The sequence below is a fragment of the Jaculus jaculus genome, chromosome 5 (genome assembly GCF_020740685.1).
Source record: "Jaculus jaculus isolate mJacJac1 chromosome 5, mJacJac1.mat.Y.cur, whole genome shotgun sequence".
Taxonomy (NCBI): domain Eukaryota; kingdom Metazoa; phylum Chordata; class Mammalia; order Rodentia; family Dipodidae; genus Jaculus; species Jaculus jaculus.
Genome location: NC_059106.1, coordinates 64795513 through 64819792, shown reverse-complemented (window position 1 = coordinate 64819792; position 24280 = coordinate 64795513). Strand labels below are relative to the sequence as shown.

General features: G+C 44.3%; 2 protein-coding genes across 17 annotated transcripts in view; one reads left to right on the top strand and one right to left on the bottom strand.

The window, feature by feature from the left end:
- Positions 1–24280, top strand: part of Macf1 (microtubule actin crosslinking factor 1) — a 436027-nt gene that overhangs the window by 341990 nt on the left and 69757 nt on the right. Inside the window, exon 1 of one of the 16 annotated variants that reach the window (XM_045149531.1) lies at positions 10672–14944. The exons of the other annotated variants lie outside the window; for them this stretch is intronic. Coding sequence (XP_045005466.1) covers positions 11477–14944 — 3468 coding nt within the window. The 5' untranslated portion in view covers positions 10672–11476. Of the gene's footprint in view, positions 1–10671; positions 14945–24280 lie in introns of those variants that run through there. 16 annotated transcript variants of the gene reach the window in all.
- LOC123460740 (39S ribosomal protein L42, mitochondrial-like) lies at positions 2210–2883 on the bottom strand. Its single transcript, XM_045149534.1, has one exon. It carries the CDS (start codon positions 2764–2766, stop codon positions 2338–2340), a length of 429 nt encoding a protein of 142 aa, XP_045005469.1. The 5' UTR covers positions 2767–2883; the 3' UTR covers positions 2210–2337.

Below are 24280 nucleotides of genomic sequence, written 5' to 3'. Positions count from 1 at the left end.
CATTAGCCAGAATTAAGTAGAACATATTACCAGCTCAGTGACTTCCTCAGCTACTCAGTTGCTTATCAGATCAGCTTTAATGATCTCAGAGTCCTTGGCCTAATTAACTGTAGCTTTTATCACAGATCACATTATCTTTCTCTTTTGCCATACAATGGCAATGACTAAGTCAGCATCTTTAGGAAAGACCATTCTTAATATTAATCATCTTTAATTAAAGCATCAAGGTGTAAAGGGGAAAATATAAGCTTAGTCTCTTGAGGCAATCAGCTTTAAAACATAGATATAATTCATCTTTCTGCAAGTCTCATCCCAGATTGAGTTGTTTTACAGGAAGCCTTCAATTACTAATGCAAGTTTCTAATATGTGGTCGTGTGTGTGTATATATGGTCCATGAGAAGAAGAGGAAAATTAAATTGAGATTCAGCGTGTCCTAGGTTTCTCATACTTGACTTCATAATAGCCATTCAAATTAACTATATAATGTGCCTTCTTATAGTTTCATTCCCAAAAGATGAGCTATTTAGGGTCTAATTCTTTAAACCCAAAGGTAAGTTATTTTTCTGTTTATTTGTGATCAATAATAAGAATTATGTGAGTAGGGCTCAGAGGTAAAGCAAGCGCACAGACCCTGGGTTGCACCAAAATAAACAAAGCATTCTTAAGTAACAAAATGAAGGAGGCCATTTTCATCAATCTTTGTATTATTTCCACCTCCTTTTCTGATATTTGAGACAGGTCTCACGTAGCAAGTTTCCTTAGCCATTCAGCTTAAGGAGCTATTTCAAGAAAAATAGCCAGGCAACTTGGTGATAGTCATGCCACCCTGAAGCTAGAAAGACTACTCTCAGTTGTCATAGATGAAAGGTCACATTGTCATTTTCTCAGGGAAGCCTCCCCTAAACTTTCAGGCCAAGTCAGGCCTCCTGGACTTACGCTTCTATAGCACTGTTTGCTTTTCTTCCAGAATCTTTGTGGATGTCAGTCTTCACTACTAGGATATAGACTGCTGACCATGTCATAGTTTGAGGTACATAGCAGATGCCAATAAATACTGTTAAGCAAATCAAAAGAATCAAGAATACAACCCTGAGCTAGGGATATAGTTCAGTGGTACAGCATGTGCCTAATATGTAAAAGGTCCTGGCTTTAATCTCCAGCACTACCAAAAGAAAAAAGAAAATAGAAAAGAACTCAAATTACTTATCTCAGTAGTACAGGAAGAAAAAAGAACCCAAGAAGGCAAAGAAGGACTGGCTAGAAAAGTGGCATCAGGGCCTTGGGGGATGGTCAGTGGATAAAGCACTTGCTCGTGTGTGTGTTTATGTGTGGTATATGCACATGTATATGCTGATGCAGGTGCCCCTTGTCCGTGCCTGTGGAGGGCAGAGGAGAATACTGGATGTCCCCTTCCTTTGAGTACCTGTTTTTCTTGAGACAGAGTCTCACTGATTTCAGAGCTTCCCATTTTCATAAGTGCCAGTAATTCTCTAGCCTCCCTACAGGATTTGAGTTATAGATGTGCATGGCTACACCTCGATGTTTACATAGATGCTAGAGAATCAAACTCACAACTCAGGCCCTCGTGTTTACGTGGGATGTGCACTTAACCACTGTGCATCTCCAGCCCTGATGCAGTGATACAGCTTTTGTTTAGTTTTGTTTTTCAAGGTAGGGTCTCCCTCTAGCCCAGGCTGCCCTGGAATTTAACCCAGGCTGGTCTCAAACTCACAGTTATCCTTAAACCTCTACCTCCCAATTGCTGGGATTAAAGGCTTGTGCCACCATGCCCGGCCCAATACAGGTTTGTTTATTTTTTATTTTTATTTTGTTGTTGTTGTTTTGGTTTTTCAAGGTAGGGTCTCACTCTAGCCCAGGCTGTCCTGGAATTCACTATGTAGTTTGAACTCACAGTGATCCTCCTACCTCTACTTCCTGAGTGCTGGGATTAAAGGCGTGTGCCACCACTCCTGGCTTTTTAAATATTTTTAATTTATTTATTTGCAAGCAGAGAGAAAGAAGAGACAGAGAGAATGGGCATACCAGGGGCTCTAGCCACTGCAAACTAACTCCAGATGCATGTGTCACTTTGTGCATCTGGCTTTATGGATACTAGGGAATTGAACCTGGGTCATCAGGCTTTGCAGGCAAGTGTCTTAACTGCTGAACCATCTCTCCAACCCCTGATACATGGTTTGTTTGTTTGTTTTGATTTTCAAGACATACTCTATTCTTTTACTACATGGCCTACTGAGTGCACCAGACCACATTTTCTCAATTACCAAAAGAGACACAAAGATAACTGTGCCTTGATTCTCTTGAGAACCTCATATCCATCATCTGTCTTTTGGAGGATTCAGTTTCTTACGACGTCTGTGATACTGTCCCCGAGGATACCAGTGATGCTTCGTAGTGAAGAACACTTTGCTAAGTTGCTCTATCATGGGTCCTTGCTCAAGGAGTTCACTTTTGACTTCTAATTTGGTTTTTAGCACTTGGTCATGTGTTTCTTCATGATTATGCACAGGATCTGGTCGAGGGATAGGTTTTGTATGTTCATATGGAATGTCCACAGAAGGGTGGTAGCACACTATGGTTCTGCCATCAGAGGTCAAGGCGAGCTCTACTTTGCAGTTATACTCATCTGGAAGTGAAGAATACGTAGATTTATGACAAACGTAAGTTCCACTTTTACTTTGAATTGGCAATAAATGCTTCAAGATAGTTCTGTTTGATAGCACCCGTTTTACTGTTGCAGCCGCCATGGTGTATTGAAATCCTATCAGGTGAAATGGGAAAAGATGTTTTGAAGAGAAGGTGCCTTTAAGATCTGCTTCTAGGCACACCAAATTTCATTCCTTGACAGCTATTCACAGCGGACCAGCCATCTTGCCTCAATCCTGGTCCTCCGCGGCGCAGCCGCGCACTGATACATGGTTTTTTGTTTTGTTTTGTTTTTTGGTTTTTTTTGGGGGGGGGGGTTAAGGTAGGATCTCACTTTGGCCCAGGCTGACCTGGAATTCACTCTGTATTCTCAGGATGGCCTCGAACTCAAGATGACCCTCCTACCTCTGCATCCCAAGTGCTGGGATTAAAGGCATGCTTCACACCATGTCCTACTTTTTGATACAGGTTTTTAAGTGAGGAAGAAAAAAAAAGATAAATGTCAGTTGAATGAACACTCCATCTCAAAAGAGCATAACACGTGACATGTACACACACATACCCATACAACGCTAAGTTTTAGTTAACTACATCTTGTGGGGTTTTTGTTTGTTTTTATTTGTTTGTTTGTTTTGATTTTCAAGGTAGGATCTCAGTGTAGTCCAGGCAGACCTGGAATGTAGTTACATGCTGGTCTCAAACTCATGGTGATCCTCCTTACCTCTGCCTCCCCAGTGCTGGGATTAAAGGCATGTGCCCCACATCTGGCTTGTTTTTTTTGTTTTGTTTGGTCTTTGAGGTAGGGTCTTGCTTTAGCCCAAACCAAGCTAACCTGGAATCCACTGTGGAGTCTCAGGGTGGCCTCAAGGTCACGGCAATCCTCCTACCTCTGCCTCCTGAGAGCTGGGATTAAAGGCCTGTGCTACCATGCCTGGCTTTGTTTTATTTTTTTTTTTAAGTATTTTGTTTTTTTATATATTTATTTATATATTTTTTGTTTTTTAATTTTTATTTATTTATTTGAGAGTGACAGAGAGAAAGAGGAAGAGAGAGAAAATGGGCATGCCAGGGCCACCAGTCACTGCAAACGAACTCCAGACATGTGTGCCCCCTTGTGTATCGGGCTAACATGGGTCCTGGGGAAACAAGCCTTGAACCAGGGTCCTTACTTCACAGGCAAGCACTTAACTGCTAAGCCACCTCTCCATCCCTTTACTTTTATTTATTATGTGAGAGAGAAAAAGAGGCAGAAAGAGAGAAAGAGAGAGAGAATGAATTGGCATGCAAGGTCCTTTAAACACTACTGATGAACTCCAGATGTATGCGCCACTTTGTGCATATGGCTTTAAGTGAGTACTGGAGAATTGAACTCAGGTCATTAGGCTATGCAGGCAAGTACCTTAACCCCTGAGCCATCTCTCCACCCTCCGTGTTTATTTATTTATTATTATTATTATTTTGGTTTTTTGAGGTAGGGTCTCACTCTAGTCCTGGCTGACCTGTAATTCACTATGTAGTCTCAAGATCACCTAGAACTCACGGTAATCCTCCTACCTCTGCCTCCCAAGTGCTAAGATTAAAGGCATGTGCCACCACGCCTGGCCCTCTTATTTATTTTTTGAGACAGGGTCTCACTCTGTAAGTCCAGGTTGTCCTCAAACTTGTAGCGGCCTTCCTGCCTCAACTTCCCAAGTGTTGGAATTATATGTATGACTGGCAATTAGCTAAGTCATGATGGATGTTCTTATCTGAGTACAACACATTCTCTTGGCTTTTCCTTCAGAGGCCTTCCTTGGTGAATTAGCCTTGAACTACTTACCATCTGACTTCTTGTTTTTCACTTTCCTGCACCCTTGGCTTAAGCCGTGCTGAATTAGAATTTCCTTCTTTAGGAGCTATGTGTTCTCTGGGCATGGTAGCCCACACTCATAATCCTAGCATTTGACATGCCAAGGCTTAGGGGGATTGACAGGCTGAGGCCTAGGAAGATTGTCACAAATTAGAGATCAGCCGTTGGGGTATATAGCATAAATCTGTCCTTAAAAAAACAACAAAATAACAACAACAACAAAAACTATCTTTAACTCAGGGTGGTTTACTCACACCTATAGGCCCATGAGTTTGAGGCCAACCTGGGGCTAAAGAGTGAGTTCTAGATGATTCTGTGCTAGAGTGAAACCCTACTTCCAAAAACCAAACAAAAAAAAAAAAAGAAATAATTGTCTTTATCATTTCTATGTACTTAGAGCCTAATGAGCAGGGCTAGAAATACAGAGTTCACTTGCTAGAGTGCTTGGTTAACATATACATGACTGACCTTGGATTATATTCCCAACAGTGCATAAACCAAGATGCGGGATGTAAAGGCAGGAGGATCAGAAATTTAAAGTCATCCTCAGTTACATAGCAAGTTTGAAGCCAGCCTGAGTTACATGAGACCTGTCTCAAATATAAATAAACAAATCCTATGGAGCAGGGAGAGGAAGCTAGCTCATTTGGTACAGTTAGTAAAATGAGGACCTGAGTTTGAGCCCCAGAACCCACTTTTTTATAAAAGACTAAATTTAGAAAAGGGTGTGGTGGCATGCGGGTCTGGTGGTGTGTGTGTAACCCAAGGACGAGAGGGAGAGGCTCTCAGAAAGATCGGCTGATCACTGGGACTCACTGGCCAGCCAGTGCAACCTACTTGGAGAATTCTAAACCAGTGAGAGACCCTGCCTCAAAAGGAGGAGGGCAGAGCCTGAGGAATGACAGTCAAGGTTGTACTATGGCCTGTACACACGTGCATATACATTCACACACATGCACTTAAACACACACAGTCCCCATGGAGAAAGGCTTCCTCCATGAAGCCTTCCCTGTTTGCCTCTTGCTTCCTGCTTCCCATCCTTCTAGGTCTTTTCTAACTTGCAAAATCTCTTGCGTTTGTCAACACTACTGTCTTGGTAACTGTTAATCTAAAACAGGAATTAATACACCATCTTCTGGAACAAGCAGCAAAGGGCTTACAGGGTCATGGGAGTTCCTGCAGAGTGTGTGGAAAGTTTTCTCATGGGTTTAGGAATATACAAGAACTCCACAATCCATAGTTTCCCATTTAAAACAAGTTCCAGCCAGGCGCGGTGGCGCACTCCTTTAATCCCAGCACTTGGGAGGCAGAGGTAGGAGGATTGCCGTGAGTTTGAGGCCACCCTGAGACTACATAGTAAATTCCAGGTCAGCCTGGGCTAGAGTGAGACCCTACCTCAAAAAAAAAACAAGTTCCGTACTGTGCCATGTTGTTTTGTGAGCAGCTCTCTATCTTTATAATAATAAAAGTGCCAAATCCATGGTAGTAACTGGAACCCAACAGGTACAGACTAATTCTGTGGAGTTTTCACTTGCTACGAAATAATGCTTGTAAAGTCTAGATATCCTAAGATGAAAGGCATAATGTAGATTTGAAATGAGCAAGATCCAACCAGTCCCCTCAGTCTTCTTCTATTCAGAATCGGTTCTCTAAGAGAGAACTCCTGTCTTCTTCTATTTAGTAATTTCTCCAAGAGAAAGCTCCTATCAAGGTAGATGAAAAGTCATTTTATACACTAAGGTGTGGCTTTGGTCTCTCTATATTGACTGGCAGTTCAGATTTTAAGCCAACAAAGGCAGCTTGCCAGGTCCAAAACTTGGAAGGGGCCTGGAGTTAGGGTGTGAGGAGACTCCACCCAGCTGCCTTTAATTAGGAAGACAGCAGGAAGGACCTGGCAGGGTCAGGATTGTTCTTTCTTCTAGGTTTACTGAGCGGGAGGGGGGGGGATCTGACAACAAATTCTGTTACTAGGAATTTCAAAAGGAGCTGAGAATTGTTTAGCACTGTAAGTCAACTAACTAGAAACTAATTTGGAATTGGCTTGAACACATGTATTTGTGGTGATTTCAAGGGTGCGAAAACATCTGAAGAGGTACTCTGGAGCTCCCTGTGCTTTCTCTCTGAAAAAGTTTACACAGGACATAAGAAATACACAGATTCTTTCATTGTTATGCCTATCACAAGAAACAAGGGGCTGAGTGCTGTATCAGGTATTTATTTCAGTCACTGAGATAGCTATTGGCAGACTTCCACATAGCTAAACTAAAGAGAAACAAATTAACAGACTAAAAGACATGGAGGAAAGAAACCTTGTACTTCCCCTCCTAGTTTCTTTATAAACACAATCTGATGATAAAAAGGACCAGAAACTGCTTAGGAAGCATTTTTTTTTTCCTCTGTGTTTAGCAAAGGTCTTTATTGTTGTTGTTGTTGTTGTTGTTGTTGTTGTTGTTGTTGTTTGAGGGGTGAGAACATAGGGTAAATTTCCTATAGGCTATGATTTTTTTTTTAAATTTTTATTTATTTATTTATTTGAGAGCGACAGGCACAGAGAGAAAGACAGATAAGAGGGAGAGAGAGAATGGGCGCTCCAGGGCTTCCAGCCTCTGCAAACGAACTCCAGACGCGTGCGCCCCCTTGTGCATCTGGCTAACGTGGGACCTGGGGAACCGAGCCTCGAACCGGGGTCCTTAGGCTTCACAGGCAAGCACTTAACCACTAAGCCATCTCTCCAGCCCAGGCTATGATTTTTTAAAATTAAATAATTTACTTATTTGCAAGCCGAGAGAGAGTGAGAGAGCAAGCGCAATCGCAAGAATGGGCACACTAGGGCTTCTCGCCACAGCAGAAAAACTCCAGGTGCATGCATCACCATGTGCATCTGTCTTTACATGGGTACTGGGGAATTAAACCCCTGGTTGTTAGGCTTTATGCAAGCACCTTAACTGCTGAGACATCTCTCCAGCCACTAGGCTGTGTTTTTGAGGGATGAGAATATTGGGTGACTACATACAATATTTCCTACAGGCTGTGTTTAAACTCTTGGGAAGTTTCTCTAATATTTTCCTAATGCTTTAATTAAAGAAATTGTAACCAAATTGGTCATTTGAATCTGAACCTTATAGTTGCTGGAATACTCCATTCCTTTATATCTGTGGAATATTGATGAGAGGAGTAGAATAAGTAGATAGGTATGAGGAGTGATTAATTATGAAAAGGCTGACTTGATTGGCACTTGACTTGGTGAGGACACAGGAAAGGCATTTCTGGCTGAGAAGGTTGTGATTCCACATGAAGATCATTCTTTATAATAGGATAACCACCCACCCTTAAGTCCAGAGCCAGAATTCTTCAGATTCTTCCAGCCAGTGGGGCCCTGGTATGCTAAACAGTCTGTTATGATATCTGACCACTTAAGTGAATGTATTTGGCCAGGAAGATGTGCTTGTGAAATTGATCTTGTCTTTCCTGGGTTTTTCCAGTTATATAGATTTAAAAAAAAAAAAAAGAAAAGAAAACCATGATTCCCCAAACTGTTTAGGATCTGATCTGTAAGCTGATCATATCCTTGGATCACAGTGTACAGAAGTAGAAGGAACTTTAAGACTCATTCTAAACTGTACAGAATTTATACATCTGTTTCCCAGTGTCTTTACCAAGTGACTGCTTGAATTTCTGTTCACACTTCTCTATTCTCACACTTCTCAGGAAAGTCACCCTTTTAGGGTACCGTATTCTTTGAACAGCTGTGAGAAAGCTGTTGATTTGAAATCTGCCCTTGGATGTTGGTGTGCCAGCTTAAGAAGACATTCAGAACAAATTTTCTTCCTCCCACAGCCCAGCTTCTCAGATACTTGGTGTTGAGTCCTGGAACATGGCCTTGGTCAAGTATTTTTAATTCTTAAAAAAATTTTATTATTTATCTATTAGACAGAGGGAGAGGGAGAACTAGAGAGGGAAAGAATAGGTATACCAGGGTCTCCAGCCACTGCAAAAGAACTCCAGATGCATGCACCATCTTGTGCATCTGTCTTACACAGGTACTGTAGAATCAAACCTGGGTCCTTAGGCTTCACAAGCAAGCACCTTAACTGCAAAGCAATCCCTCCAGCCCTAGGTCAAGTTTTCGTAATTCTTGCTACTATGTGTTCGTAGCACAGGGTTGCTACTGTCCTTCATTTTTGGACCAGGAAATCACAGGATTCCAGACAAGTCCCTTTAAACTTTTAGAACTAAAGAATATTATAACTAGAAAAGCTGCAGAAACACAATCTAGATTGCCTGCCCACACTTCCTTCAGTTTACAGATGGGGAGTCTTGTATTTGGATGGGTAGAATTGAGCAGCCACCTTTTTTGATGTAAGAAATGAAATGTTAAACATTTTGCCAGAAAAAAAGTTAACTTTTAGTAGCTTAATTCTGAGCATAAGTTTAGGCTTGTGCTTCATTTTTGCCTAGAACATCCTGGCTTCTCCAGTAAGTCTAAAGCTCAACTGAGGGTTTCACTGCCAGATCTCCACACACCACCACTGTCTTTATTTACTGTGTGTGTGAAGTAAGTTCTACCATTTGTATTGACCACATGGTTCAAGAGAAGCTAAGACATTTAAGACCTTCTTTTCCTTCATAAAATCAGAGAGCAGAGTATTGCACCCTTCAGAGATACGGCTGCCTCTGATGGACAGTTCCCGAGGGTGCCCTTTGTACTTTCTTTGTTTAACAATCACAAGGTGACTAAGTAGCTTTTCTAAAAGCCAAAGATTACAGGCCGTATTGTGGGACACATTTCTACGGGGTTTAAAATACAGAACCATGCCTTTTATCTAGCCCCAAGAAGGCTCAGGTTTCTTTGGCCATGTGCAGCAATAAAGGAGCAGTCCAGGTGTTGAATACCCCTACCTCCCCATACTAGCACACTGTTTTCCCATTACTGACTCTGCTGAGGTCTGTGGGCAGAGAAGTCCAGGTGGGATAATGGACTGAGACCTGAGAAGGGAGAGAGAAAAGGCACAGTGTGTCTACAGTTTCTCCAGTAACTTGGTCTCTGACACTGACCGAAATTCTTTGGGACACTGGGAAAGTGCAGGGTTTGAGGCTTGAGTGATCTGCTTGTCCTGCAAGGGGCACACCAAAGGTGACATTGGAGAGATTGAAGTGATAGAGTTTGGAGCCTAGGGCGATCAATTCGACACACCCCAGCCGGCAGATGGGGCCCGGAGTGGCCCTTGCCAGAACCGGCTGGCTGGCAGGAGGCGGGGGCGCCCCTTCTGGGCTATATTCGCCCTTGGGCTGGGCTTAGAGTCCTGCTGGTTGGAACGTTGCGGGGGTGAGAAGGGGCCGGGCCAGCGTGCGGAGGGCGGGGCGTTCCTTTGTCAAGGGATTTGCGCGGCGTGGCCGGTACTCGCACCGGTGCAGCCTCCCTCCCCTGGCCCTCCGTGGGCGGGCTCTTCCTTGGACCTCGGGCGCGGTGGGAACGGGTTTCAGAGCGGAGCGAAGGCTGCCGGGTTCCCTCGCCCTAAGCCCGCAGAAGCCCCTCCCTCGGCGCTGGCTTCCAATCCTCGCGGTCCCTCCCTCGTCGGCGGCGCTCCTCTCCCGGGCCAAGGCCCCGGCCCCGGCCCCGGCCCCGCCCCCGCCGGGCCTGCCCCCACCCCCCCACCTCCTCCTCTGCACTCGCGCTGCGCGTTCCCCAGCTTACAGGGGGCGGCCCGGGCGGGGCGGCAGCGGCGGCGGTGGCGCGGGAAGGGGAGGAGAGCCGCCCGCCAGCCAAGCACTTCCAGCGAGCGGGGAGCGAGCGGGCCGCGCGGCGCAAGGAAGGCGGGCTCGGCCCCCGCCCGGCCGGATCGGAGCCTTTTGTTCCCTGGAAGAAGTTTGCATGCCGGGACGTGACAGCTGCGGGCGGGGAGGACGGCTGCTGGGCCGTCCGCGGCGCGGCGGAGAATAGAGGAGGCTGCTTGTCATGCAGCCCACGGCGCGGCGGCTGGGGGCCGGGGACCTGCGGCGGCGGCGGGGGAGGCGGCGCCCACTGCACACAGGACTCAGCTGCCGGAGGGACAAACTAACTTCCTGAGCGCCAGACCTGAGGCCCGTGCGGCCACGAGCCACCTGCCAGACTGTGGTGAGGCGACCCTGGCCCCTTGGGGCGCGCGGCATGGTGCGGGGTTGCGGGTGGTGCTGAGCCAACCCCTCCGACAGACAGCGCCTTGGCCTCGGCTGCAACCTGCCCGCCTTCTCAAAGGCCCTGCTTGGGTCTCCACTTGCGCTGGTTTTTGGCCTCAGCCCGGGTTGGCCTGGGAGCCACAACAATGCCATGATGTTTTGGAGACAGGAAGCCCCAAGCTGGCCCCGAATGAAGGACTTCCTGTGTTTAAAGTTGCAGGGATATCCGCCTACCAGCCCAGTTCAAATGCAAACACCCCAACTAGAGAGGACGAATGGCTAATTCAGACCAGCTGGACTCTCCAGGGCTGGAACAGAGGATAAAATGAAAGGAATTCTTAGGAGCTTGGGCCATACTTGAAGACTGGAGAGGCTGTGCCATTGTTATTAAGGGCACAATCCGTATATATTTGCTGCTTCCAACTCTGCGTCGGTGAGAATTAAGTGGAACTAGATATTGAGTAAGACTTGTCAATATCAAATGATTTTTGCTGGCTGAATTTGAAAGAGCATTGCTCTTAAATAAAACCAGAAGCCATACAATGAATTATTTTATGCTTGTTGATTAAGTTATACCATTTATCTGTCTGTAAGTATGAGGCTACTAGCCTGTCAGGTAAAGGCTGTTTGCAGTGTTTCTCCCAAAATGGTTTCAAAGTGAGACTCCCAGATCTTTCTGGAGGGCAGATGCCATCAGTGGTTTTGAGTATAAACATGTAAGAGGATTTATAACTCATGTAAAATGTATCTAAGGAGAACCTGTAAAAACTTTTGAAAGATTGGTGGTTCATCTTGATTGAAAAAGTATGGGTAAGCCACTCAGCAGACCAGACTGTTTAAGGCGGAACCCCACCTGCCTGGGGAAAGGAGACGATGAGGACGGCTATATTGAAGATTGCTATGTTCCACAACGGTCTATATATGATACAATGAGGATAAATGAACAGATTGACCAGGGGTCAAAACTTAACCAGACTTCAAAGGGCACCATGGAGAAAATGGAAGGAAGTACCATATCTAGCAATGGTACATTAGGAGCAGCTTCTAATGTTTTTGAAACTAGAGTGCCAGAGGGCAAAAGGCTGGATGAGAGAATAATATTTGATGCGTTAAAACTAAGCAGTGATGTACAGAAATCAGCACCTGTGCCCCCCAGGCGCCGGCCAAATGCAGAGCGCAAAGACAATGTTAACAGGAGATCATGGAAGTCCTTCATGCCACCCAACTTCCCAGAATTTGCAGAAAGGATGGAAGCTTCTCTCAGTGAAGTTTCAGAAGCTGGTGCTTCAAATCCTTCCTTGCAGGAGAAGAAGGAATCTAATTCTGCATTGACAGAAAGTTCTGGTCCTGTGGATCACAGGGATCCTCAGTTGGAGTTCATTACTTTGGAACATATATCCAAGTCTGAAGGTGTTCCAGAAGTGCAAGATGTGAAAAACCCAAGTAAAGACTGCCAAGACGTCAGATTCCAGCAGCACAGTGAGAGCTCTTCCCATGAGTTCCAGCCTCTAGAATCAAAAGCGACAGCAGCAAGTGGGAACACAGATGAAATGCAGGAACACAGATTCTCAAGTGCAACATGGCCTAGGGCCATGAAAAGTTCCTCTAAGGGAGGCTTCAGTGGCATGCAGCACCCCCTTGGGGACACAGCGTGTACTGTGGAAATGCCACCTCTCTCTCCTTGCCTGAGTGAAGAGCTGTTGGATCCAGAATTTAATGTTCTTCTAACTCCCAGCTTGAGAGAGAAAACAGAGTCTGAGCTAAAGTTTGAGGAGGATGAGCGATGGATCATGATGGAGGCTGAGGAGGAGTGGGAGGAAGAGAAGCTGTCACAGAGAGGAAAGACACTGCTAATGGCAAGTGAGAAGAAGAGCTTGGCAGATATTTCTGAAGAAAGAGAACAAGCAAACACCACAGCCCTGATGGAAGATGAAGCCAGTTGTTTAGCTGCTGTCTTGGAAACTTCTGAACACCTAATTCTTGGTCAGATGTATTGCTCTAATGACCAACAGCCACCTAGGGTTCAGTTGCCTTCTGTTCCCAAGGATAAAACCCTGGCTCACTGTTGTGTACTTGCAGGTGAGGGTGCTGTTAGTGAGATGAAAAACAGAATGGCTCAGGGGCTAGAGGGCCTTGTTTCAGTTTTAGAGGGCTCTGTCAATGCAGAGCAGTTCTCTGACACAGATTCAGTACAGATGTTTCTTGAACTTGAACAGGAGTGTTTATGTGAAGACGAAGTGACGTCTTCACTTGAGCTGCAGAGTCAAGCCTCTTCTGAAGGGCTGGCCCCATTCCAGGATGCAGAAAATTCACTTGTAATTAGTCATTTTCCAGGGACTGCCTTAGAAAAGGAACAGCATGTAGGCCTTTTAAATGTAAAGATAAAAGACCATGATACTGGATTGGATGGTGATTACAATGCTCTGGATTCTTCTCAGGTGCCTAATGCTGTTGAACTTAGTGCTGGCCCTGATATCAGGGATACGTCCACAGTTAGCAAGGGGTGTGAAAAAGTGCCTTTTAGCCCCAAGACTACGGGGGAATTCAAATCTCTGGCTGATGTGGAGTCACTGGGGGAGCTAGACACAGGATTTCTGAACTCTGATGACAGAGCTTCTTGTGAAGAAAAAGTATCCGTCTTTATTGCTTCTCAGCTACCCAAAGAAAATGAAAATCTGTCCCAGGTAGACTGCAGTCAAACTAAGGAGAATGTAGAGGCAAGTACTGAGAGGCTCCCTCTCAGTTTTGCTTTTAACTATGAACTACAAGATGTTACCTCAGGATCTGAAGTAGAGGTGTTATCTGATTCAAACTTAATAACAGATGAGATTTGCTTAGAAACTGAGAAAGAAACTATTAGTGAAGGAAAGAACAATCTGACATCCTTGGGAAATGTGGTCCCTTCTGAATTGTCCACGGGCAAAATTGGTGATGAGGATGGTGAGGCAAAAGAGCTAGATTGTCAGTTGAAGCTTTTGGGGAATGGAGCCTCAGCACTTTCTCAGAGAGAGTTTCCACAGCAGGTCTTCCAAGACCACCAGAGAAAGTCTCCCAAGTTGGAGGTTCTGTGTCTGCACCTGCTGGCTGGAGAACTAACACGCAGTGTAGGTAGAGCAGAGACTATGAGTGATAGAAAGCCTGAGCTGAACATGGCATCATCACAGAGAGGAGACATGGAAATGAGAGATTCCAGTTCAACCCGGAATATCTTTCCAGAGGAACAAATAGCCAAAGCCAGTAAAAGTGAACCTGTCTTAGAGGAATGGATACCCTGTCAACCAAGGCCTGCCCCAACTGCTGCAGTACCCACTGTAGAAAATGAAGCCCTAGATGCTGCAGGGCTCACTCCAGAGGAGGGCATCCCAGTTACTACAGTGCCTTCCCTAGAGGAGCCTGCCGCTGCAGCATCTTCCTCAGAGGAGACTCCTGTCACTGCTGCTATCGAGTCCTTCCCAGAGAAGGGCTTCCCAGTTGTTTCAGTGGTCACCTTAGAGAAAGATGCCACAGCTGCTGCAACCTCCATCCCAGAGCAAGCTGGTGCAGTGCCTGCTCCTGAGGGGACTGTGACAGTTGTTACAGTGTCCTCTCCAGTGGGGACTGCTCCAGCTGCTGCAGCCATTACAGAGGATGTGCCAGCTGTTGCAGGGTCTTCCTCAGAGGGGACAACTCTAGCTGCCGCAGTGCCCATCACAGAGGAGGATGGCATCTCAGAGGAGTCTGGCACTCCAGCTGCTGCAGTGTCCATCCTAGAGGACCTTGTCTTTCTAGCTCCTCTTGGGTCCACCCCAGAGGAGCCTGCTTCTCCAGCAGTGCCCACTGCAGAGGATCCTACAGCGCCTACATGGCCCACCCCAGGAGAGCCTACAGCCCCAGCTCTTGCAGTGCCCACCCTAGAGAAACCTGATACTCCAACAGTTACAGTGTTTACTGAAGAAGAGCCTGCTGTCCCAGCTTCTGAAGTGCCCACCCCAGAAAAATCTGGTACTTCAGTGGTTAATATGTCTACCCCAGAAGGGTCTGCTACCCCAGCTGCTGCAGGGCCCGCTATGGAGGAAGTTCTCTCCCCTAGCGGGCCCCTTCTGGAAGGTACTTCCCATGCTGACTCAGTGCCTATCACAGAAGAAGGGGCTCCTTTTCTTCAGGATGCTTCCTCCCCTGGAATATGGATCAAGGAAGACCTTGATTCTTCAACATTTGGAATAAAAGAAGTGACTGGCACAGTGCTGCATGGGAAAGTGCCTCTGGCTGCAACTGACGGATTAAATTCAAATGAGGTAATTGTTGCTCATTTCCTTGCCAGGAAGGGTCTAGTAGAGAGTGAAGTGAGATTTGCAAGTTCTCTAGCTTGGTGGTAAGAGTAATGGTACTGATAGTCTTCTCTTTTGGTAATTTTGTGCCCTTAGGGCTTATAATTTCTAGAATTTCTGTTGATTTCAGAAGCGGAAATGTACCTTAACTTTCTCTGATGAAAAACTTTATAAGTCGTACTCCATTTTTTACTCAGATAAGCCTAAACCAATGGTACCAAGGATCTAAACAGTTGGTGAGTGCTTTTCAAAGGATAATTAGCTGGAAAATGTGTTTCTGCTTTTGTAATCTACAGTGAGCCTGTTTCCTAAATCAAGAGGCTGAATGTGTATCAGTGATATCTGTAATTAGGTAGAACCACAGTGTGAACTTTGAGGGAAACCTGGAGAGCTGCTCTAGAAAAACAGTCAGACACTTTAAGTCATTAGATTTCTCACTAGGTAAGGCAAAACCCTAAAGGACTGTAAATATAAAATGGCAGCTTACTTAAAGTACCAGATATAGTGGCTGAGGAGATGGCTCAGTGGATATAGTGCTTGCTGCACAAACAGGGCCTGAGTTCAGATCCCCAGCATCCATGTAAAAATGTAGGATGTGGTGATTTGTATCTGTAATTCCAGAGGTGGAGAGGCAGAGACAAGAGGATCCCAGGGTTTGATGGCTAGCTACACTAGCTGAATCAAGAAACTTCAAGTTCAGTGTCTCAAAAGATAAAATGGGGCTGGAGAGATGACTTAGCAGTTAAGGCACTTGCCTGTGAAGCCAAAGGATCCAGGTTCTATTGCCCAGTACCCACGTAAGCCAGATGCACAAGGTGGTACATGCTTCTGGAGTTCATTTGCAATGGCTGGAGGCCCTGGAGTACCCAGTCTCTGTCTCTTCCCTTCTCTCTTTCCCCCTCTCCCTCTCCCTTCCTCTCTCTCTAAAATAAATAAAATACTTAAAAAACAAACAGACAGATTTTAAAAGATAAAATGGAGAGCAGTTGAGGAAGACATCTATCATTGATCTCTGGCCACCACACATGGTTAAGTGGAATTCACAAAAGCAGATTGGGTAAAAGCAACATAAAAGATGTGTGAATAACATATTTAAAAAATATTTTATTTATAGCCAGGTATGCTGGCACATACCTTTAATTCCAACACTTGTGAGGCAGAGGTAAGAGGATCACTGAGTTCAAAGCCACCCTGAGACTAACTACATAATAAATTCCAGGTCAGGGCTGGAGAGATGGCTTAGCGGTTAAGCGCTCGCCTGTGAAGCCTAAGGACCCCGGTTCGAGGCTCGATTCTCCAGGTCCCACGTTAGCCAGATGCACAAGGGGGCGCACGCGTCTGGAGTTCATTTGCAGAGGCTGGAAGCCCTGGCGCGCCCATTCTCTCTCTCTCCCTCTATCTGTCTTTCTCTCTATGTCTGTTGCTCTCAAATAAATAAATAAAAAATGAACAAAAAAAAATTAAAAAAAAATAAATTCCAGGTCAGCCTGGTCTAGAGTGAAACCCTTCCTTGACCCCCCCCCAAAATAAATATTTATATGTTTACAAGCAGAGAGAATGGGTGCACCAGGCCCTGTAACCTCTGCAAATGAACTCCAGATGCATGCAGCACTTTGTGCCTCTGGCTTCCTATGGGTACTAGAGAATTGAACCCAGGTTGTTAGGCTTTGTAGGCAAGTGTTTTAACCACTAGCCATCTCTTCATCCCCCAAGAACATTTTTAAGTGCAAATACATTCTTTTAAAAAAATATATTTATTAGCAAGCAGAGAAGGTGAGTGTGTGAGTATGGCCATACTAGGGCTTCTTTCCACTGTAAATGATCTTTAGACACATGTACCACTTGGTGCATCTGTATTTATGTGAGTATGAAGGAATTAAATACAAGCTGACTGGCTCTGCAAGCAAGTGCCTTTAAGATTTGAGTCTTATTGATTTATTTAAGACAGAGAGAAAGAGAAAGTGAGTAAGAATGGGCATACCAGGGCCTCTAGCCACTGCAAATGAACTCAGACACATGTGCCACCTTGTGCATCTGTTTATGTGGGACCTGGAGAACCAAACTGGGGTCCTTAGGCTTCACAGGCGTGTGCCTTTAATCACTGAGATATCTCTTCACCCCACAAATATGTGTTTTTAAAGTCAGGGGCATAATAACTTATGAAAACTTAAGTAGAAGCCAGGCCTGGTAGCGTATGCCTTTAACCCCAGCACTTGGGAGGCAGAGCTAAGAGGGTCGCTAAGAGTTCAAGGCAAGCATGAGACTGCATAAGTGAATTCCAGGTCAGCCTGTGCCAGAGGGAGACCCTACCTCAAAAAAAAACAGAAAATAAAAAAATGGAGCCGGGCGTGGTGGCGCACACTTTTAATCCCAGCACTTGGGGATGCAGAGGGAGGAGGATCACCATGAATTCAAGACCACCCTGAGACTACATAGTGAATTCCAAGTCAGCCTGGACCAGAGTGAGACCCTACCTCGAAAAACCAAAATAAATAAATAAATAAATAGCCACTCTACTCTGCCTAAAGGGGAAAGCATTCAGAGAAACTCTTTTTCTTTCTTTTACTGTAGCCCAGGGTGACCTGGAATTCACTATGTAGTCTAAGACTGGCCTCAAACTCACCATGATCCTCTTACCTCTTCCTCCCTGGTGCTGGTGCTGGTTTAAAGGTGTGTGCCACTAAGGCCTCTAGCCACTGCAAACAAACTCCAGATGCATGTGCGACTTTTGCATCTGACTTGATGTGGGTACTGGGGAATTGAACTCTGGTCACTAGGCTTTATGGACAAGTACTTTAACCACTGATCCATCTCTCCAGCCCAAGAAATTTTTTAAAAATACTTTTTATTTTATTTTGTTTTTCAAGGTAGGGTCTCTGTAACCCAGCTGACCTGGAATTCACTCTGTAGTTTCAGGGTGGCCTCAAATTCATAGTGATCCTTCTGCCTCTTCTTCCTCAGTCCTGGGATTAAAGGTGTGCGCCACCAGGTCTGGCACCCCAAGACCCAAGAAATTCTTTTTTGTTGTTATTTTTCAAGGTAAGGTCTCACTGTAGCCCAGGAATTCACTGTATAGTCTCAGGGTGGCCTCGAACTCACAATAATCCTGCCCCTGCCTCCCGAGTGCTGGAATAAGAAATTCTTTTTTTTTTTTTTTTCCTTTTTTCCAAGCTAGGATTTTACTCTAAGCCAAGCTAACCTGGAATTCACTATGTAGTCTCAGGGTGGCCTTGAATTTATGGCAATCCTTCTACCTCTGCCTCCCCAGTGCTGGGATTAAAGGTATATGCCAACCCACCCAACAAGTTCTTAATACTAATCTTCAGGATCTGTTTTCCTCATCTGCAAAATGAGTATATGGGGCTAGTAATCTGTAAGGATTCTTCTAGCTGCAAGAGGTATTTCATGAAATATTGTCCAGTAAAATGATGAGAAGAAAATAGTAACACAAAGATATATGCAAAGTTGTCATTCTTTGCAGTGTGGACTTTATGGATTATCTGGAAACAAACAGATGCCTGTGTCAGTGTTCAAAAAAGAAAAATTCTAAACTATACTCCCTGCTGGCTTATTAACCCGTAAAAATGTACAGAGAGGCTATTTTGAAAATACTTCTCTCTCTCTTTTCTTTTCTTTTTTTTTTTCTTTTTTTTTTTTTTTGAGGTAGGATCTCACTCTAGCTTAGGCTGATGTTGAACTCATGGCAGTCTACCTACCTTCTGCCTCCCCAGTGCTGGAATTAAAGGTGTGCACCTCCACACCCAGTTCTAGAAAATATTGAAGATGGGCGTGGTAGTACGCGCTATAATTCCAGCACTTGGGCCACTGAGATACGGGGATGTTTGAGACCACTCTGGGCTACATAGTTCTGGAGTCTCCTAGGCTACATGGTGAATCTTCTATGTGAGGAGGGGGTTTATTGAAATAAGCTTTTCTGGCTGGGTATGTAGCTTAGTACTTGGCCTGGCATGTATAAGACCTTGGGTACCTACAGAAAGAGAAAATGTTTTTCCAAGATGAGATATGTATGTATTCCATTTCCCCTCCATTTATAGAGGTGGGATTTGTTGTTTGTTTGTTTTTGGTATGTGTGTTGAGAGAAACTTTTATTTTAGCTGGCCTGGAATTCACTACACAGTCTAGAGTGGCATTGAATCCCTGGTGATCCTTCTGCTTTGTTCTCTTGAGTGCTTGGATTATAGGTGTGAACATCTGGTTTTAGGAAAGGTTTCTTAGAGGCAATTGGACTGTTGTTCAGTCCTACATGTGTAAGTATAGAAATAAGTGATCATAACTGGAACTGGATTTAGTAATTTACTTCAGAACCTCTGTGTGTGTTCACATATGTCCAGACACACATGTGTATAGCTGGTTAAAAATACTTTAAAATTTTCTGGGCTGGAGAGATAGCTTAGCACTTAAGGCATTTGCATGCAAAGCCAAAGAACCTTGGTTCAATTCTCCAGGACCCACGTAAGCCAGATGCACAAGATGCATGCATCTGGAGTTTGTTTGCAAAGACTGGGGGTCCTGGCACGCCCATTTCTCCCTCTCTCTCTCTCTGTCTTTCTCTCTCTCTGCCTCTTTCCCTCTCTCGTGCTTTCAAGTAAATAAATAAAAATTTAAAGAAAATTTCTAATAGTCAATAATAATTAAGAATTTGGTAGAAACAAAATGTCACAGCTTGTTTGCTATTTCTGTAGTGGGATCTAAGGCCCACCAAGAGCAGTCTTGGGTTATTAAAACCTCTACACACAACAGTTTTTATTCCAGTCGCTAGTTCAAAGACAGAGGGTGGAGCTTTTAAAATAGAGTTTCCATGAAATTAAAATTTGTCAAGGGAGTCTCTTTAAGCAAAAATTGGGGAACATCATAACAGCACTGTTTGTATGCCAGCTGATTGACAGAGCCCTCATGAGTTTGTTTGCTTTCCTCAACACCATTTCTTTACAAAGATGCATTCATTCACGAAATAAATGATGTCTGAATATCAACTCTGCCAGATTCTGTCCTCTAGCAGTGAATAGAGTTGGCACAGCTCCTGCCTTGTAGGACTTACAGTGAAGTGTGGAAGGCAGACATCAAGCAAAAATGGACTCATAAATATGTACTTATAAACTAAGACAAAAAGTTTTGAGTAAGAGGAATGTTAGTAGATTTAAAGACACAAATATTTTGAAAGTAGAACCAAGACCTTATAATGGCTTTTGTATTGGAGGTATGGCAGAGGAGTTATCAAGGATGACTTTTAGACTCTGGTTTGTACAATTGAGTACAAACTAGATAGTACTTAATTGTTAATTTTGGTAGGAACAAGTGTTGATTGATTTAGGAAGGAATAAATTTGGGGGAATGGGAAAGTGGAGATACTGTTTGATTTTAGAAATTTTAGGCTCAAAATACCTGTGAGTCATTTAAATGAAAATAATGATGCAGTTGATACTATAGATTTGACACTCACATGAGAGATTTAAATTGATGATTGTAAGCAGGAAGTACCATGAAAGCAGAAAGATAACCAGGCTTGGTGGTACATGCCTCTTATCCCAGCACTCAGTTGGCTGCGGCAGGAGGATCATGAGCTCTAGACTAGCCTGGGCTATGTAGTGAGTCATTGTGTCTCAAAAAAAAAAAAAAGAGGGAATAGAGAGGGAGAAAAAGAACTGAAGGAAGAAAAAAAATGTTCCCTTGGACCAATATCATCTCCTCATCTCCACCCTCAAAACTTCCAGTATTTATGGATGTGGATTTGAGAGAATGTCAGCAAAGACTTCAGAATAAGCTTCCTTCGATGAAGCTGGAGCAAGTGGTCTCCTGTTGCAGCTTACACTCTTGCAATAATTTTACAGGACTCTGCTCTGGAAAATTTCTGCCAGTGTTGATTGGTTAGTAAAAGGACACAGCACCATTTCACTAATGTGCAGTATGAAGCAGGAGAAATTTTCATGTTTCTAAAAGCACTGGTTTTTCACAATAGCTTTATTGGTACTTGAGATACAAAGACAAGTGTTGTCAGAATCGCTTTTTTAGTATTCTTCCTTGTGATCAAAATAAATAGGTAGTATTTATTTAAAGGTAGTTTTCTATGTTTTATAGTTTCTGAAAAATGCGACAAACACTCATTGTCCCTGCCAGTGTAATCCACAAAGTGGAGGTGAAAAATGAAAGAATATCTAAGGCTTATATAGAAAATGTATGTAAGTAAATCTGTGTTGTTGTGGTTTTATTTTGTTGTTGTTGTTGGGGGAGTTGTTTGAGGTAGGGTCTCTCCCTAGCCCAGGCTGACCTGTAATTCACCTTGTAGTCTCAGGATGGCCTTGAACTCGTGGTGAACCTCCAGCCACTGCCTCCCTAGTGCTGGCATTAAAGACATGTGTTACCACACCCAGGTTACTAAATCTTTTTTTTATTGACAACTTCCATAATTGTAGAAAATAACCCATGGTAATTCCCACCCTCCCTCTTTGAAACTCCACTCCACCATATTTCCTTCTCCCTCTCAATCAGTCTCTCTTTTATTTTGGTATCCTGATCTTTTCCTCCCATTGTGATGGTCTTGTGTACGTAGTATCAGACACTGGGAGGTCATGGATAGTCGGGCCATTTCGTGTCTGGAGGAGTACATTGTAAGGAGTCCTACCCTTCCTTTAGCTATTACATTCTTTCATCCACCTCTTCCTTAATGGACCCTGAGCCTTGGAAGGTATGATAGAGATATTTCAGTTCTAAGCACTCCTTTGTCCCTTCTTCTCAGCACCATGGTGCCTTCTGAGTCATCCCAAGGTCACCGCCATCTGAAAAGAGAAGCTTCTCTAACCAGAAGTGAGAGTAGCATTAATAAATATATGAACATTAAGAGAAGTGCTTACTGGGCAGTTTGGTGAACATAGTATATACATCTAGCCAGACATCAGCAGATAGATGTTACATTCCTAGGGCTCATTACTACCCCTGTTTTAAGTTTTCAGTATCAGGGATGTATTCCCTCCCATGGAGCAGTCCTTCAGTCCAATTAGAGAGCAGTTATAGTTTCCCCCATAACAGACATGCCACTATTGCACCTGTTGGCTCATTTGGCCTGGTTGGCCAAATTTAAGGCTTGCAGTATCCACTGGTGATTTCTCTCTCTCCCATTGAAATGCATGCATCATGGCTTCTTCAGCTTCCTGTCAGCTGGTCTACATGGAGGAGATTTTCAGCTCAGCTCCAGCAGGATTTCTTAATGACCTTACAGCCCAGTATGTGGAGTTTTCAGCAATAGGGTCTTACCATTTATTCCTGGTGGGAAACCAAGATCCTCGGCAATGGCAGGGGGTGGGGGGGGATGAGGGACCTCCCTGGCCAACAACTCATGGGATGGTATCCCATCCCTAGCCCTGAAAAATTTCTCACAATCTATGGCTTCTAAGTGTTCCATTGTCCAAAAAGGTAGGTTTCCATATGACTTATTTATATCCTCTTAGATTTTGATTAGCCCTCCCTCTTCCTTTCCTTTACTCAGTCTCTTCCCTTGACTCCATTAATCTGTTCTTTTACTTACATATGTACAATACCATTCTATTAAGTACCCCCCTCCCTTTCTATTCCCTTTATATCCCCTTTCTAGCTTACTGGCCTCTGCTACTGAGTTTTATTCCTACTCACATAGAAGTCCAATCATTTGGTATGGTGAGATAGATGGCTTAGCAGTTGGCGCATTCCTGTGACGCCTAAGGACCCAGGTTCGATTCTTCAGGTCCCACATCTACAGTTAGTTTGCTGTGGCTAGAGGCCCTGGCTCCCCGTTCTCTCTCTCTATCTCTCCCTCTCTCTGTCTCAAATAAATAAATGAGAAAAAAAATTTAAGACATTCATTATTTTTTTAAAAAAACTCCGATCCTTTGTAGTAGGATTCACATATGAGAGAACATGTTTGTTTGTTTTTTTAATTTTATTTGCTTGAGAGAGAGCACTGTATGTGTGGACCATGGCCTCTTGACACCACAAACAAATTCCAGGTGAATGTGCCCCTCTGAATCTTGCTTTATGTGGGTACTGGCCTGGGCACACAAGTGCCTTTAACCTGCTGAGCCATCTCCCCAGCCCCAACAAATCCAGGTCTTTTTCTTTTTTTAGTTTTTTCTTTCAAGGTAGGGTTTTGCTCTAGCCCAGGCTGACCTAGAATTCACTATGTAGTCTCAAACTCACGTGATCCTCTACCTCTCCCTCTCTAGTGCTGGGAATAAAAGCATTTTTTTTTTTAAAGAAAGGATTTGCACTGTTTTAAGCAAGAGGTTAAGCCAGACATGGTGGTACACACCTTTAATTCCAGCACGCAGAAGGCATAGGTAGGAGGATTGCCATGAGTTTGAGGCCATCCTGGGATGACATGGTAAATTCAAGGTCAAGAGCGAGACCCAACCTCAGAAAACAACACAAAGCTGGGCATTGTGACTGGCACATGCCTTTAATCCCAGCACTCAAGAGGCAGAGATGGTAGGTTCACCATGAGTTTGAGGCCAGCCTGAGATGGCATAATGAATTCCAGGTCAGGCTGGGCTAGAGTAAGACTGTACCTCCCAAAAACAAAAAAGGCTGGAGAGATGGCTTAGTGGTTAACGCATTTGCCTTCAAAGCCAAAGGATCCAGGTTCGATTCTCCAGGTCCCACATAAGCCACTGCACAACGTGGCGCGTGCATCTGGAGTTCATTTGCAGCAGCTAGAGGCCTGGCACACCCTTTCTCTCTCTCTCTCAATAAGTAAATATATATGTGTGTGTGAGGCTAATGGGATTGCGAAGTGGTACAAACTTGAGAACTTGAGTTTAGATTCCCCAGCACCCATGTAAATACCAAGTGGGTGTGGGGGCCTGCCTGTAAATCCAGCATTTATTTAAAAAAAATTTTTTTTGTTTTATTTTTATTTATTTAGTTGAGAGCGACAGACAGAGAGAGAAAGAGAGAGAGAGAGAGAGAGAGAATGGGTGCACCAGAGCCACCAGCCGCCACAAACAAACTCCAGATGCGTGTGCCTCCTTGTGCATCTGTCTAACGTGGGTCCTGGGTAATCGAGCCTCGAATCAGGGTCCTTAGGCTTCACAGGCCAGCACTTAACCACTAAACTATTTCTCCAGCCCTAAACCCAGCATTTAGAAGACAGAGACAGAAGTGCTGGAGAGACAGCTTAGCAGTTAAGGCATTTGCTTGTGAAACTTAAGGACTCAGGTTCAATTCCCCAGAACCCACATAAGCCAGATGCACATGGTGGTTCATGCATCTGGAGTTTGTTTGCTGTGACTAGAGGCCCTCACATGCCCATTCTTT

What these genes read in the sequence shown, in the direction of transcription:
- LOC123460740 (XM_045149534.1), bottom strand. Translation starts at nt 2,766, where the DNA reads ATGGCGGCTGCAACAGTAAAACGGGTGCTATCAAACAGAACTATCTTG.